Genomic DNA, 16,330 nt, shown 5'->3' on the forward strand with positions numbered 1-16,330 from the left:
GATGTACAAAACTGGCAGTGCTTCCTGTCTGTGAACACACGAAAGCATTGAACTGAGGAAGTGTTCTCAGCGTATTCTGAAAATTGGCTGCACAGTGACTCTTCTAGGGGGAATCTAAAACTTTACCAGAATTTTATTTTAACCCATCTTATAGGGTTTCTTATCACAATTCCAATAAAAGATGCCTTGTATCAATTAGGGCAAATTTGGTGGGGTCATGTACCCTAGTGAGATTTTAATTTTAAAAAAGAATTATTTCTGTATGAAATTATACCATTCTTCCAGAGCTGCAAACAGTTTCTCTAGTATTTTAAGGAGCTCATGAAAATGCAAAATAGTAACCCCATTCCATCAGGAAATTAACCTAGTTCTCCCACTTCTAGAAGACTGATTGGCAATTAGAGTGAATAAACATTTAATAGACTGGGTGGTAGTACTGGTTTACTGACTGACTTAGTGAATGGAGGAATATTCAGTTGCACTATTTTCTTTCACCATGGAATTGGATAAAACTACTCAGTCTTGCAATGTAGTCTGCTCGTATTTTGTGGCTCAAGTATGCAAATTGATATCACACAAGAAGAATATTCAGTTTGTGAGCTCCCTTTGAAGATTTCAAAGACAACTGGCAACATCAAATGGTGAATCGTTTCTTCCAAAGCAAAATGTCTTCTGAGCCCATATCTGTACATAGATAGAACCCCTGCCATGCCTGTCATCCCATGTACATTTTTCTGCTTATAAGCAAAAATGTTTGTAAATAAACATCATTTCTTCATGCACTTGTTGACACTTTAAGCTTTGCTAGGAATTCTGAGAGAAGCCTGACATTCTGTTTTGAAAGCTATCAAATTTATGAAGGCAAAGACCTTGAATCACAGCTTTTAAATAAGTTTCCATCAGAGAAATATGAATAGAATATAATGTTCTCTACTACTCAGAAATAATTGTGACTTTCCGCTGGGTAAGTCTTGAAATGCTTGATTGAATTTGGAAAAGAAATTTTACTTATTTTGAGAGAAATTGAAAACCTATTTGGGAAAAAAAATGACAGGAGTTCATTTGTTCATGAATTAGCTTAATGAAAAATTTGTCCATGCAAGAGATTAAACTTTCTATTTAGGGCCCTGTATTTATCCTTACAGAAACTACTGAAAAGCCATTACATCTTCTGGCCAAATTGCTACTCTGGAATAGAGAATTATTGTAAACAGCCATACGACACTTCTAATACTTGAGTGAATACTGCTGTAAGCTGGAGTGAATGCTATACCTTGTTAATATTTCTGCAAATATCATCAGACATCTGCAAACACTGAAGACCTCCTTTGAAGGTTACGAATCCTCAGGCAATAATAAAGTTGAAACATGGTCTGGTAATCCTTTTTTCGTTGATGTAGATACCATTGATGACACAATCCTTGCCAAAGATGTTCTCAAGACTTGAGGATAAAGGCAACTGTATATGACAAGAATCCAACTGAAGGAATATTGGATAATTCTGGTGTGAGCTCTAACAGTACTCATTGAATTCACTATAGTATACCTTTGTGACTTAGAGTTTTTCTTGTTTATGTGGCAATGAAAATATTAAAATTAATTCAATGTAAAAGATAACAAATATATCCTTGATAAACACTAGTTAGTACTTCTAAATCAGCAAGCCAAATAGTAGCAGTCTTTCACTGACATTTATTCTTGAGAATTATGACATTTTACTTTCATTTAATTGGAATATTTTGGATTCATTTCATTCTTTTCAGGAACTGGCTGCTAATTTTTACATTAATTGAGAGTAAGGGAAATTATTCTTTATGAAAATATTTTTGTATGTTATCTAAATGAAGTAAATGGTTTTCCAGAACAATACAATGAATTGTATGTACAATTTTGTGACAATGTAATACATAGTGTGTTAGTCCATTTTGTGTTGCTATCCTAGAATCTTTCAGACTAGGTAATTTATTAAAAAAAAAGTTTGATCTGGCACATGGCTCTGCAGGCTGCAGAAGCATGACACCAGCATCTGCTTGGCTTCTGGTAAGGAAGCTTCTACTTATGGCAGAAGGCAATGGGGGAGCAGGTGTGTCACGTTGTGAGACAGGAAACAAGGGAGAAGAGAAGGTGCGAAGCTCCTTTAAACAACCAGCTCATTTGTGAACTAACAGGGAGAACTCACTCATTACCATGGGGAGGGCACCAAGCCATTCATAGGGGATTCACCTCCATGACCCAAACACCTCCTACCAGGCTCCACCTCTAACACTGGGGATCACATTTCAACGTGAGATTTGGAGGGGTCACACATCCAAACCGTATCACATAGCTTTACTCAAAAAGGGATAAAACACACTGACAAACTTGGAAAAGAAGGAAACCACCTCAACATAATAAAAGCCATATATGAGAAACCCACAGCTAACATCACACTTGATGGTGAAAGACTGAAAGACTTTCCTTTAAGATCAGGAGCAAGACAGGAATGCCCATTTTTATCACTTCTATTTGGCATAGTTTTGAAAGTTTTAGACAGTGTAATCAGGCAAGAAAAATTTAAAGGCATTCAAATTGGAAAGGAAGAAGTAGAAGTATCTCTGTTCATAGACAACATGATCTTAAATGTAGATTCTATTTTTAAAAAACCTGTTAGAACCAGTTAAAAAACTCAGCAAAGTTGCAGGATGCAAAACAAACACACAAAACTCAGTTGCATTTTAGTACACTAATGATGAACAGTCTGAAAATGAAATGAATAAACCAATTTCATTTACAATAGCATCAAGAATAATAAAATACTGAGGAATAAAGTAGACTAAAGAGACAGAAATCTTTTATACTGAAAACTATGTCATTGTTGAAAGACATTTACAAAGATATAAATGGAAAAGATATTCTGTGTCCATAGATTGGAAGATTTAATATTGCTAACATTTCAGTACTACTGAAAGCAATCTACAGATTCAGTGCAATCTCAGTCAAAATTTCAATAATTTTTCTTCTGTAAAAGTAGTAAAATTTATCCTGAAATTCATATGGAATCTCAAGGAACCTCAAATAACCAATAAATAAATAAATAAATAAATAAATAAATAAATAAATAAATAAATACCTGGGAAAAGAAGAAAGTAAGAGGTCTAACACTTCCTGATTTCAAACCTTATTAAAAAGCTGTAGTACCTGAGTGTGGTATTGACATAAAGACAGCCATCTAGACCATGGAATAGAATAGAGAGCCCAGAAATAAACCTTCAAATATATGGTCAAGTGAGTTTTGAGAAGGGACCCAAGACCAATGGGGAAAGGACAGTCTTTTCAACAAAGGTGGTGGGAAAATTGGGTAGCCACAAGCAAAATAATTGGAGTTGGACCCTTACCTTATACCATATACAACAAGGTACCTCAAAATGGATTGAAGACCTAACAGTAAGAGCTAAACTGTAAAACTTCGTAACATAGGAGAAAAGCTTCATAATATTAGATGTGGTAAAGATTTATTCAATATGACACCAACAGCACAGGCAACAAAACAGATACATTGACTTCACTGAAATTAAAAACTTCTATTTGTCAAAGGACAGTATCAACAGAGTGAAAAGGCAATCCACAGAGTAGTAGAAAATATTTGCAAATCATACATCTGATAAAAGATTGATATCAGAATGTGAAAAGAACGACAGCTCAGCAACAATGACAAAAAAATAAATAAGCTAATTAAAAAATGAAGAAAGACCTTGAATAGACATTTCTCAAAAAAGATATATAAATGTCCAATAAGCACATGAAAAGATACTCAACATTGTTCATCATTAGGGAAATACAAATAAAAACCACAATGAGATACCACTTCACACCCATTGTGATGGCTATTATAACCATCCAAAAAATCTCCTAGAAAATAATGTATTTAGGAAGATTAGCAGAAATTGGAACACTCGTGCTTTTCTGGTGGGAATGTAAAATGTTGTAGCCACTTTGGAAAACAGATGGCAATTCCTCAAAATATTAGAAGTAGAATTACCATATGATATAGCATTTTCACTTCTTGATATATACCCCAAGGAAACCAAAGTAGGGAATCAAACAAGTATTTGTACACCCATGTTCACAGCAGTGTTGTTCACAATAGCCCAAAGCTGAAAACCACTCAAGTGTCCATTGACAGATGAATGGATAAACAAAATTTTATATGCCATGACATAGATCAACCTTGAAGACGTTATGCTAAGTGAAATAAGCAACTCACATACACAGAGAAAAACATACACTATATGATTCCTCTTATATGAGTTACCTACAATACTCTAATTCATAGAGACAGAAGGTAGAATTGTGGTTGCCAGGGGTTGAGTAGGGAGAAATGGAAAGGTGGTGTTTAATGGGTACAAAGTTTCAGTTTTGCAAGATGGAATGGCTTCTGGGGATAGATGATGGTGGTGGTTGCTTAACAATGTGAATATACTGAATACCACAGAACTACACACTTAAAAATGGTTAAAATTACATGCCTGTAATTCCAACACTTTGGGAAGCCGAGGCTGGTGGATTGCTTGAACCCAGGAATTCAAGATTAGCCTGAGTAACATGGCAAAACACCATCTCTACAAAATGCAAAAAATTAGCCAGGTGTGGTCTTGTGCACCTGTAGTTCCAGCTACTTGGGAGGCTGAGATGAGAGGATCACTTGAGCCTGGGGAGGTCAAGACCACAATAAGCCATGATTGCACCATCACACTCCGGCCTAGGTGACAGAGCAAGACCCTGTCTCAAAAAAAAAAAAGTTTATTTAATGTATATTTTACTACAGTAATGAAACAAGAGTAGGACTCTGATGGGAAGACTACAACTGTGCCTTATAGAACCTGTAAGAGGAAGAAAAATGTACATCATTAATATTGACCCGGGGAAAATTTTGAAATAAGTGTGGTTTCTATCTCATCTCTTCCCTTGCTAGATTTTTCATAATTCTTACATTGTGTTCTGTCTTCTAAGAACATTATGTTGTGTTGCTTTACCCAGACCATACTTTGCAGAGTTAATCCTGAGTTCTGGATTATCTGAGTTTCTTCACCATTACTACATTGAAAACGTATCCTACTCATTCCCATTTTTTCAAAATCATGCCTCAAGCTGATTGTCACTTTGGCATATTGTTTAATATTTTTCTTTCCTTGCGATAGTTTACTGAGAATGATGATTTCCAATTTCATCCATGTCCCTACAAAGGACATGAACTCATCATTTTTTATGGCTACATAGTATTCCATGGTGTATATGTGCCACATTTTCTTAATCCAGTCTATCATTGTTGGACATTTGGGTTGGTTCCAAATGTTCTCACTCATAGGTGGGAATTGAACAATGAGAACACATGGACACAGGAAGGGGAACATCACACTCTGGGGACTGTTGTGGGGTGGGGGGAGAGGGGAGGGATAGCATTAGGAGATATACCTAATGCTAAATGACGAGTTAGTGGGTGCAGCACACCAGCATGGCACATGTATACATATGTAACTAACCTGCACATTGTGCACATGTACCCTAAAACTTAAAGTATAATAATAATAAAATAAAAAAAATTTAAAAAATCTTTTTCTTTCCTTTATCATGTTAAAGATCAAAACTATGAGGAATTCTTTAGGGGTTCTATAATGAGAGAATCTGACGATGTGGAACCCAAACTCAGGAGATAATTGTGGCTTCCAAGCAACCTTTCAATCCTCCCTCTGACTGCAGTATATCTGACCTTTGGGATTATAAAATTGAAAACAAAGTGATACGTTGCACAAGTTCAAAAAGTCCAGGAACTTGGATTCCACTGATAAGTTCCTGTATAGCACTCCTAATTGTTCATTATGTTGTCCAACTGTGGCGTTATTAATTCAAACTATTTAGTGATGGCTGTAATCTACGTTGTGACAGATTTTATTACAGCAGATAGTTTCAGACTTGAATGTGGATGTGTGGCATATGGAGTTAAAAGGTAAACCAGCTGCAATTCAAGGAAAATTATTCAAATTGTTTAAAATGTACAATTCTCTACTGGGGAAAATGAGTATTTAGAAAATTTTCTGATGTATTTTTGAGTCATCTGGCAGTTATTAGAAGTTCAGGATTGCTTTTTTTTTGGTAAGAATTAATTGAAAACCTGTGCTCATTAGATTCATTTTATAACAAAAAGAACCCCTGTTGAGACTATTTAGATGAAAAAATGTTTTATTTAGCTATTTTTAGTTGGGAGTGGCAGGACACACCTGTAATCCCAGCTACTCTGGAGGCTGAGGTAGGAGAATCACTTTAACCAGGAGGTGGAGGTTGTGGCAAGCCAAGATTGCACCACTGCACTTCAGCCTGGGCGACAGAAAGAAACTCTGTCTCAAAAAAAAAAAAAAAAAATTCAGAGGTGAGCTGGTGCTGTTAAACATCCATCATTTATTTTATTGAATTGTAGCTGCTTCATGCGGAGCAGGACTAACTCATAGGTAGTGCACCTGGAGCCATGCTTGCGGGGTGTTGGCAACTGCAGTTATATCCATTGTTATTTACGTGCAAATTAAGGAGCAGATTAATGCAAATTGAGGGGCAGACTATTTAGAAATCCCTAGAAAAGGGCCGGGTGCGGTTGTTCATGCCTGTAATCCCAGCACTTTGGGAGACCGAGGCAGGTGGATCACCTGAGGTCAGGAGTTCGAGACCAGCCTGACCAACATGGAGAAACCTCGTCTCTACTAAAAATACAAAATTAGCCAGGCATGTTGGTGCATGCCTGTAATCCCAGCTACTTGGGAGGCTGAGGCAGGAGAATTGCTGGAACCCAGAAGGCAGAAGTTGTGGTGAGCCAAGATCGTGCCATTGGACTCCAGCCTGGGCAACAAGAGCAAAAGGCTGTCTCAAAAAAAAAAAAAAAAAAAAAAAAAGGGAAGAAAGAAAGAGAAAGAAAGCAAGCGAGAAAGAAAGAAAGAAATCTCTAGAAAGGGAGTGGTAACTTTTGGGTCATTGCCATGGCATTTGGAAACTGTCATGGCACTAGTGGGAGTGTCTTATGCTAATGAGCAATGAGAGCAGCTAGGGATTGTTTTTGTAGCTATCTGCTGGTTTCTGCCGGCTTCTTCACTTCATCCCGACTGGACCAGATCCTATTTTGGTCAGCAGAGTTGTGACCAGAAAACAAGTCCTATCATTCCCCTACCTCAAAAGGACCATCTTTACAGTTGCTGAGGAACACAACCTGGGGAGGGACCATTTGTGGTTGAGATCATCTATTTTTGTAATGTGACATTCATAGACATTACATGGGTAGGTATTGTGAACAACCATGTGCTCCAGTTCTTCTGTTTCTCCTTAGTCTCTTGGATCTTGGATCACCCAGAGAAAGAGTCAGAAATGTCTTTATTGTGATTGAAAACACTAAACTTTCCTCAAACACAGATTCAATGATGAGGTGCTGTACTTAATTTCAGGAGTATGTCTCAGCCACTGACGGTTGAGTTTCCATCAGAGCGTCTCTGTGATTTGATCTGCCCAAACCTGAAATTCTGATATGCCTGCATGGCACGAAGATGGAAGCTGAGTTTTAAGATGTAACCTTAATAATAATTCCTTATATGTTATGGTACCTAAGAGTTGTAAGGTACAATGGTCTCTTGCTATCCATGGATAGCAAGTCTGTGATATAAAATAATATATTTGCATATAACCTATACATATCCTCCTGTATACTTTAAATCATCTTTAGACAATTTATAATACCTCAGACAATGTAAATATTAATACTGTGTAAATAGTTGGTATTCTTTAGGCAATAACAAGAAAAAATCTGTACGCGTTAAGTCCAGATGCAATTTTTTTCCAAATATTTTTATCTGCCATTGATTGAATCCAAAGATGAGGAATCCATAGACGCAGAGGGCCAACTGCATTTTTATATGTATTGTATCATAGATCTTCATAGCAATTGCTTGAGAGACACAGGACAGGATGTTATTGTTCTAATTTTGCAAGTGAAGAAAAGGCTTGCTATGGTTGAATAGTTAAGCTGAGACAGTTAGTTAATAAGAATGAAAATCAGGATTAGGTCCTCAGTCTTCTGATCCTATGTCGTGTGGCATTCTTTCTATTAGAACACACTGTTTTCGTTGTGGTAACTTATTAGAATATTGGATGTATAAAAAGCTTTACATTAATAAAGTAGACTTAGACTTATAAGGAATAATCTTTATGTTGACATGTCATTTGTTGCTAAACTTTATTTTTCTGCTATTGTCTTATTTTTTAAAAAGCTATACACAGTTGTGAAAAACAACTTTTCTTCTTTCTCATTAGGTTTGAATTATGAAAGATGTGATTTTGAGGATGGTCTCTGTCATATGACTCAAGATCAGAGTCTGCAACCTAGTTGGACAAAGAGAAATGGGATGACTGGTCTATCACCTCCATTTTATGATCACAATGGTGATGTGTCTGGTAAATGCTTTAAATTTATTTTCTCCCCTCTCTCCCTTCCTCCTTTCCTTCCTTCCCTCCCTTCCTTCCTCGTTCTTTCCCACCTCCCTTTCTTCCGTTCCCCACCACATGTTTAATTAGGGAAGCAGAATCTTGTCTGATATTTACATATTTGTGGTTAAAATGTCTAATTTTATGCATTCTTTAACCAGTTTCAAAATATTTATGATTTTAAAATATCACATCAGATTCTCATAATTGGGTTCTTTGGATTCCAATAGGTCTATTTAGAGAATAATTGGGATTTTCCAGTTTTTCTTATTCTTTATGGAAATTGTAAAACATAAATGGGACAATATACCTAGATTAATTAGTCAAATTACTTTTATTTTGCTTGGACTGATTTCAGCTCTGTCTAGTACCACTTGTTTAATCAAGTTGACTAGAAAGTTCTGCTGAACTGCTCTCTAGACTTTGAGGTAGCTCTGGAGCCAGAAATTTCTTCATTTATTAACTGATAAACTCCATTCATTCAACATTGCGTACCGGGTGTTTAAGATGTATTAGGGAGCAAAAATGGACTCCATGCCTGCCCTCATCTAATAGGTTTACACGTGGTAGAAAAAGAGGTAACACATTTCCTTGCATAACTAAAAGCTAGTTATTTTTATAAGTGATACTTCCCTCAAATAAATTCAATTAAATGTTAAAATATGGTTTTTGCCCTGGAGGTAATTTGAAACAAGAAAATGTTCAGGCATTGGATGTTAGTTTGGCAGTGTTTTCATAAATATTACACATGCAGATTAGACTCCCTGGTCTGTCCCTCCCTAGCTGTAAAATCTTAAATTAAGTTTTGAGCCTTAGTTTTCACAATTTTAAGAGGGGAAATAATGATGCTAAATTTTTAGGATGGTTATTTTAAGAACTAAATGAAAAATTGTTGATAGAGCTTATAGAAAACCTGGCACTCAAAAATTGATGTTTAGTCAATTTCTGAATAATTTTGGTGTTGCTAATGTTACTTCTATATTGATAAGATGGAGTTTCTTAATTTGTTTGGCTTTAATGTCAAAAATTACTTTTGTTTAGAATTCTTAACCATTTTTAGGAATCAGCCAGTTTTATTACCAAAAAGGGTCCAGCTTCACAAATAGTAACAAGCACTAACTGCAATATAGGAAACTTTTATTACAGATTTAGTTATGTTAGATGGTGATATTGAATCTTGCTCCTAACCTAACGGCCATTGCAGTCTTACAGATTGCGATTCCATATGTCTCTCCTTTGTTTCTTTATTTTTACTCAAAAGGTTTTTCACAGCACGTATTTATTTACTGTAGACTTTTGTTTGTCGGTGGCTCTTACTGAATTCCTCTTGCTTGCCTCCTTACTGTGGAGTTAAATAGCTTCAGAAGACACTGTGCTTCCCAATTTTCTTCTCTCTCTCTTTCCTTTCTGCCATTTTCCCTCATTTTTTTTCATGTACATTTTTAATTGCCTAGTCAAGAGGTAAAATGGGGCAATTCACATCAAAACTGAGGTGTTGTATAGGCAGATACCATAGAACGATATCATCTGGGTTGACTTAAAATCTCTGGAGTCAGACGAGATGGGTTTGAATCCTAGCCCTGCTAATCAGCTAGTAGTCTCAGTTTCCTTATCTGTAAAACAGAGATAATAATAATGCAAGCTGCATAGGAAAAAAAGACAAAATATTGCCTGCATAACTAATCGAAGGCTGGTAACTTTGGTAATAGTCATGCATCTCTTACAAATACAATTGAATATTAACATGTAAGTAGTCTCTAGCAATAATTTTAAGTAAGCAAGTGTTCTGGCTGTAGATATTAGCTGTTGGAACATATTTATAGAAAAATGGTCTGAATCCTGTCTTTACTCAAAAATTCTCATTTCATAAGTATTAACCAAATTTTTGATTAACTTACTCTTGAAATGATTTGCCAGTGCTCCAAAATTATATTTTTCATTATGTAATCAATGCCTTGAGTGGCAAGTTTGAGAATCCATTAGAACATTAAAAACATCACTGTTGTCAATATTTGAAGTCTAGTAAAGCTCAGGGAAAGAAGGATTAAAATGTAGTACTGATTTTTAAAAGAATGTAACATTGCGTATAGATAAAATTGTAGTACTACAACAAAACCAAATACATCTTTGTAAGGATGGTGAAACTACTTTTAAAGATGGGAATGCAAATATGAAAGTTTTAAGTAATTCTGGAGTTCAGTTGATATTAAAGGTGAAAAAGGGGTTTTTAAATGTGTAGTTCACTTTAAGTCTATCAAAGATTAAAAAACAATTTATTTGAAAAATATTTCCCATTATGCCACAGATTATTATTTCCTAATTTGGGCATTTTAAATCAGTTTTAAATGAGAATATTAGAGCTTTTGTTATTCTGATCAATTGTTAGATCTAAAATTCATATATTATGAAACATGTACACTATTAAACACCATCCGATATTTTTATTTTGTTCTATAGTGTTCACATATATTGGTTCTATAATCTTTATATATTATAAGCCCTACAAATCAATGTTATAATATTTGCTTTAGACAGCATTAAAAATAGATTTAAAAGAAGATATTCTTTTATCATATTTATTATTTGCAGCTCTCTTTATTTCTTCTACCTATCTGAGTTTGTCTCTGGTATCATTTCTCTTCAGCTTGAAGAAATTCCTTTAGTATTTCTTGTAGTGCAGTTCTGCTGGTGATAAATTATGTTAGTTTTTCCCCCTGAAAATGTTTTTATTTTGCCTTCATTCTTGAAATGTTTTCCTACTGGATATATATTTTTTCATGGTCTTTTTTTTTTCTTTTAGTGCTTTAAAGACATTATTTTGCTGTCTTCACCTAGTTTCTACTGTGATATCCACAATTTCTTTTTTTTTTTTTCTGTGTTTAATATCTTTGTTGTTTTGATGCTTTCAAAATTTGGTCTTTATTTTTGGATTTCAGCATGAACATTTTAAATTTTATCGTACTTATGTTAACTAAACTTCTTGAATATGAAATGTATGCTGTCTGCCAATTTTGAAAAGTATTTTGCTCTTGTTTATTCAGGTATTTCTTCTGTCCCATTCTCTCTTTCATTTCCCTTTTGTATTTCAATCATCAGTGTGTTAGTCTGTAAGTCTAACATGCTGTTAGGTGAAATCTCTGTGTATATTTTGATTTTGTTTTCTGTTTTTCAGAGTGCATAATTTCAATAGATCTGTCTTCAAGTTCTGTGATTTTTTTCCCTTGTTACCTTCATTCTACTGATAATCCTATCCAGTGATTTAAAAAGAAATCAAGTATAGATGCTCCTCATATTATAATAGGATTATGTCTCAATAAATCCATCGTAAATTGAAAATGCATTTAATACACCCAACCTACTGAGAATCATAGCTTAGCCTAGCCTACCTTAAACTTGCCAAGAACATATACATTAGCCTACGGTTGGGTCAAATCATCTAACACAAAGCCTATTTCATAGTAAGTATTGAATACCTCCTGTAATTTATTGCATATTGTACTGAAAGTGAAAAATAGAGTGGTCGTGTCCCTCTAAAGATATATCACTTTTTCACCATCATAAAGCAGAAAAATCCTAAGTGGAACCATTGTAAGTCAGGGATTGCCTGCATTGTATTCTTCAATTCTAAAATTTTTAATTGGTTGTTTTAGTTTAAAAAAGTTCTCTGGAGATGAGGTTCTCCATGTTGGCCAGGTTGGTCTCAAACTCCTGGCCTCAGGTGATCTCCCCGCCTCAGCATCCCAAAGTGGTGGGATTATAGGCGTGAGTCACCAGGTCCAACCTCAAATGACAAACTTTTGTATGCTGTTGGCAGCAGTCAAAATATCAATTCAATTCCTCTAGGCTTAGCTGCTAGAAGGGCTCCCTACACATGCATGTTTCCATTTTGGCCAGAGACTTGGACAGAGATTATTCATAGAACAGGGGGCACTCATTTTTTTTTGTTCTGGCTCTCTTCTTTATAGAATTTCTTTTTTTCTATCATACCTAGCTATTCCAGGCTGCCCTTCCTGGTTTCTCAGGCCCAGGAGAGAGCAGTCCTTCTCTCAGAGTTTTTGCCTTGCACTCCATCTGCAGCTGCAGCCGGACCCTATGCCAAAGGCTGACAGAATTGAATTTGCTGTGATCCCTTCACTTAAGTTCCCTATCCCTTAAAAATAATGCCTCCTCTCTTTATCTCAAAGTCCTCTTGTGGTACCAGCTTATAGATTTTTCTTGTTTTTCTAACGTAATCATTATGTTCATCACTGAGTTTCCCAGCTGAGTGAACACCAGCATCTCCTAAGCTGCTCTATGTTGCCCTTTCTGAAGGGCATAATCCATTCCCAAGTAATAGGTAGGCTCCGCTACATACAGGGTAAGTTGGGTTCTTTTATTAAGAAGAAACTGTGAAAGACCAAACATGGAGACAAGAATCCCACATTCTCAATCTCTAGATTACATTTCTGCAGCCTCTGTCTGAATATCTGTTTATTTTTAAATCAGTGAAAATTTAATGTTCATTTATTGCTTTCTATATTTACTTTGAAAACTCTTTACTGAACATCTGTATTGCTCCGTATGCTCTTCCAGGACCTGAAGATATAAAAGTGAACAAGAATGCAGCTCTTGTCTGTGGTGAACTTGCAATCTGGTGATAGAGACATAAACCGTATACACGTACTTATGATTACATATTAAAAGTTAGAAAAAAGCAACTAGCAACCATTTTCTTATCTGCATGTACACATTTCAAAGCTCACAATGTGACAAGGATACGATGTGTGTGTTTTCCAGATGTTGCTTGGGAGCATCTATATTGTTTGTAATCTGAGAAATTTCCATCAAACAACTCATCTATTCCAGGCATCTGCATGCTCTTCGTTGAAAAGGCTGATAGTAAATATTTTAGGCTTTTTGGGCCATATGGTCCATGTCCCAAAAACTCAACTCTGCCGTCTACACTATAAAAACAGTCATATATACACAATACATAAAGCATGGCTGTGTTATGTTAACCTTTTATTTATGAACATGGAAATGTATAATTAATATCATTGTTACATGTTTAAAAATATTTATTTTTTGAATTTTTTAATGATTTAAACATGTAAAAACCCTTCTTAACTCATAGGATATGCGAAATTAGGTGGCAGGTGGATTTGTTTGTGGGTTACAGTTTGCTGCCCCCGTGTCTGTTCACAATAAACATTAATTGAGCATTTTATATATGACACTATTCAATATTGGACATAAATGAATAAAGAATATAATTCTTCCTCTAAGAACACAGATACATTATAATCTTAATTTTAGTGCCCAGTGTTCACATTTATAGCAAACAAAAGTGAAGCAAACTTTATTTCTGTATCAGAATCAGCTTTATTATGCTATTATTTAAACATGTGTCTGAACTTTCAATTAAGGGGGTAATTTTTTTATAGTAGTCAATCCTCTTTCTTTAAAATAAATACTTTTAGTATTTATTTGTACTGAGAGTACAAACAAGATGTGTTAACGAAATGGAATTACAGTGTCTTTTTTTCACTTACCTCCCCCCCTTTTTTTTTCTGGTTAGACAGAGTCTCACTCTGTCGCTCAGGCTGGAGTGCAGTGGCATGATCTCGTCTCACTGCAACCTCCCGCTCCCGGATTCAAGCAATTCTCCTGCCTCAGGCCCTTGAGTAGCTGGGATTACAGGCATGTGCCACCATGCCCGGCTAATCCTTATATTTTTATTAGAGATGGGATTTCACCATGTTGGCCAGACTGGTCTTGAACTCCTGACCTCAAGTGATCTGCCCACCTTGGCCTCCCAAAGTGCTGGAATTACAGGCGTGAGCCACCACACCAGGCCTCTTAACCCATTTTTAATATGGTAGTTGTGTTATTTTAAAAGTAAAAATATTAAAATAAAAATGTATTATAAATGTATATTTATGTTGTTAGATTTATATATGCTGATTATTATTGTTAATTTTAATGCAAAAGCTTTTATTAATTCCAGTGTGTAAGACATCATGATAATGTTGTTAAGATAATAAAGACTACAGGCTTATCATCCCTTATCCAAAAATCTGAAATCCAAAGTGCTCCGAAATTGGAAACTTTTTGAGGGCAAATATGATGCCACAAGTGGAAAATTCCACACCTGACGCCTTTGGTTTCTGATGGTTTAATGTGCAGAGACTTTGTTTTATGCGCAAAATTATTTTAAAACCTTGTACAAAATTACCTTCAGGTTAGGTGAATAAGGTGTATATGAAACATAAATGAATTTTATGTTTAGACTTGTGTCCCATCTCTAATGTATGTGCAAATATTCCAAAATCTGAAAAAATCTGAAATCCAAAACACTTCTGGTCCCAAGCATTTTAGGTAAGAGATACTGAACCTGTATTAAGTTACAGGCTATATATCAAGGTGTTTGTGATCTCTTTGAGACACATGTTTGGGAATAAAACAATTACTTATTGGGAGAAAGAAAAAGGTACAAAATTTGGGTTTGAATAAATTTCTCTGAGACTAGATACAAACTCTGACTCCAGAAAGCGAAAGAGCATTTGAGAAAATAGTTGAAAGATGAGCAGTATTTCAATGGATGGAGAGATGAGAGAAATGGTATTTCAAATGGAAAGAACCACATAAGGACCAGGTGGAGATAGTTGCTGTGTTCAGGCGATGACATAGAAGTCTACTATGACTAGAAATGACTGGAAACAAAGAAGATAGGCTAACAGTGTATGTTGTGAATGTCAAGAATTATGTCCGCCAAAGGTTACTGATTTTGCTCACCTGAACTGTTTCCTTGCCTTCTTTTTCTTCCTATACCCAAACTCCTTCACAGTTGACAATCCTATTTCTGCCACTGTCCAACCAGGCTGCAGAAATGAGAGACATTGATGGATGTTATGGCAGTGGTTGAGGAATAGTGTAAGGAATTTCAAGGGCATGCATATTTGGTGCTTAATGATTCCTTCTGTCTCAAGCAGTATTTTCCAGAGAGCTTTAGTTTCTTGCACAAATTCTTTCATTGTTAAGCTAATAATGCCAAGGTCCTTGATGTCTGTGTGTTTGTGTGTGTGCATGAATTTGAAATGGGTGAACTGTATGAGATTTTCATAGTCACTCAACAATCTTGGCATCTTTTGTGTATTGGATAATATATTTGTTCTATTTTTCCATTTATTTCAAATTCAGAATTATATGTCAGTGATGGAATCATAGTTGACAACTTAGATACTTATTTGAATTAACTGATACCATATCAATGAAATTTTGCAATGGAATATTAATAGTCAAGCTGTCAGATATCTTAGAGTATTGATGAGAGCTAAAAATGATACATTCTCTAATTTCTCTATTGAAAAATAGAAATATTTTTCTATGCATCATTTGCTTTTCATTTGGCAGCAAATTTATTTTTATAGGCAGATGGCTTGATTATTTGTTAAATTTATAGATGGATATATTCTTCAAATTAATTTAGACACAATTAAAAAAATTCACACTCAACAGAAGTACATAAAAATCCTATAATAGTATATTAAAATAAATATACAAATTTCAAAAGATACATCTTTTGAACCATGATAATTTGACTGAGATTCTGTCAAATGAGGGTGACCATGATATTTTACTAATGAAATTGGTTTGAATATACCCAGTAGATGTCAATTTTCTGCATATGAACTCTGGGAACTATGATGAACGCTCACTTTGATTTTAAGTATCTTTCAAGTGAATTAGTCCAGGAAGCTTAAAGAGACTCAAACTACTTTAGGCTTTACAGATTTTGATCAATACCGTGGAATATTGTAAATGGAAAAAGAGAATCAAATTATTGTCTACCTAATTG

General features: G+C 35.1%; 1 protein-coding gene across 1 annotated transcript in view; it reads left to right on the forward strand.

Annotated features, from left to right (window-relative positions):
• Positions 1-16,330, forward strand: part of MALRD1 (MAM and LDL receptor class A domain containing 1) — a 689,301-nt gene that overhangs the window by 12,828 nt on the left and 660,143 nt on the right. Inside the window, exon 2 of the mRNA XM_055354139.2 lies at positions 8,323-8,463. Within this exon, the coding sequence (XP_055210114.2) occupies positions 8,323-8,463 (141 nt within the window). The remainder of the gene's footprint in view (positions 1-8,322; positions 8,464-16,330) is intronic.

Source organism: Gorilla gorilla, chromosome 8 (assembly GCF_029281585.2).
Source record: "Gorilla gorilla gorilla isolate KB3781 chromosome 8, NHGRI_mGorGor1-v2.1_pri, whole genome shotgun sequence".
Lineage (NCBI taxonomy): Eukaryota > Metazoa > Chordata > Mammalia > Primates > Hominidae > Gorilla > Gorilla gorilla.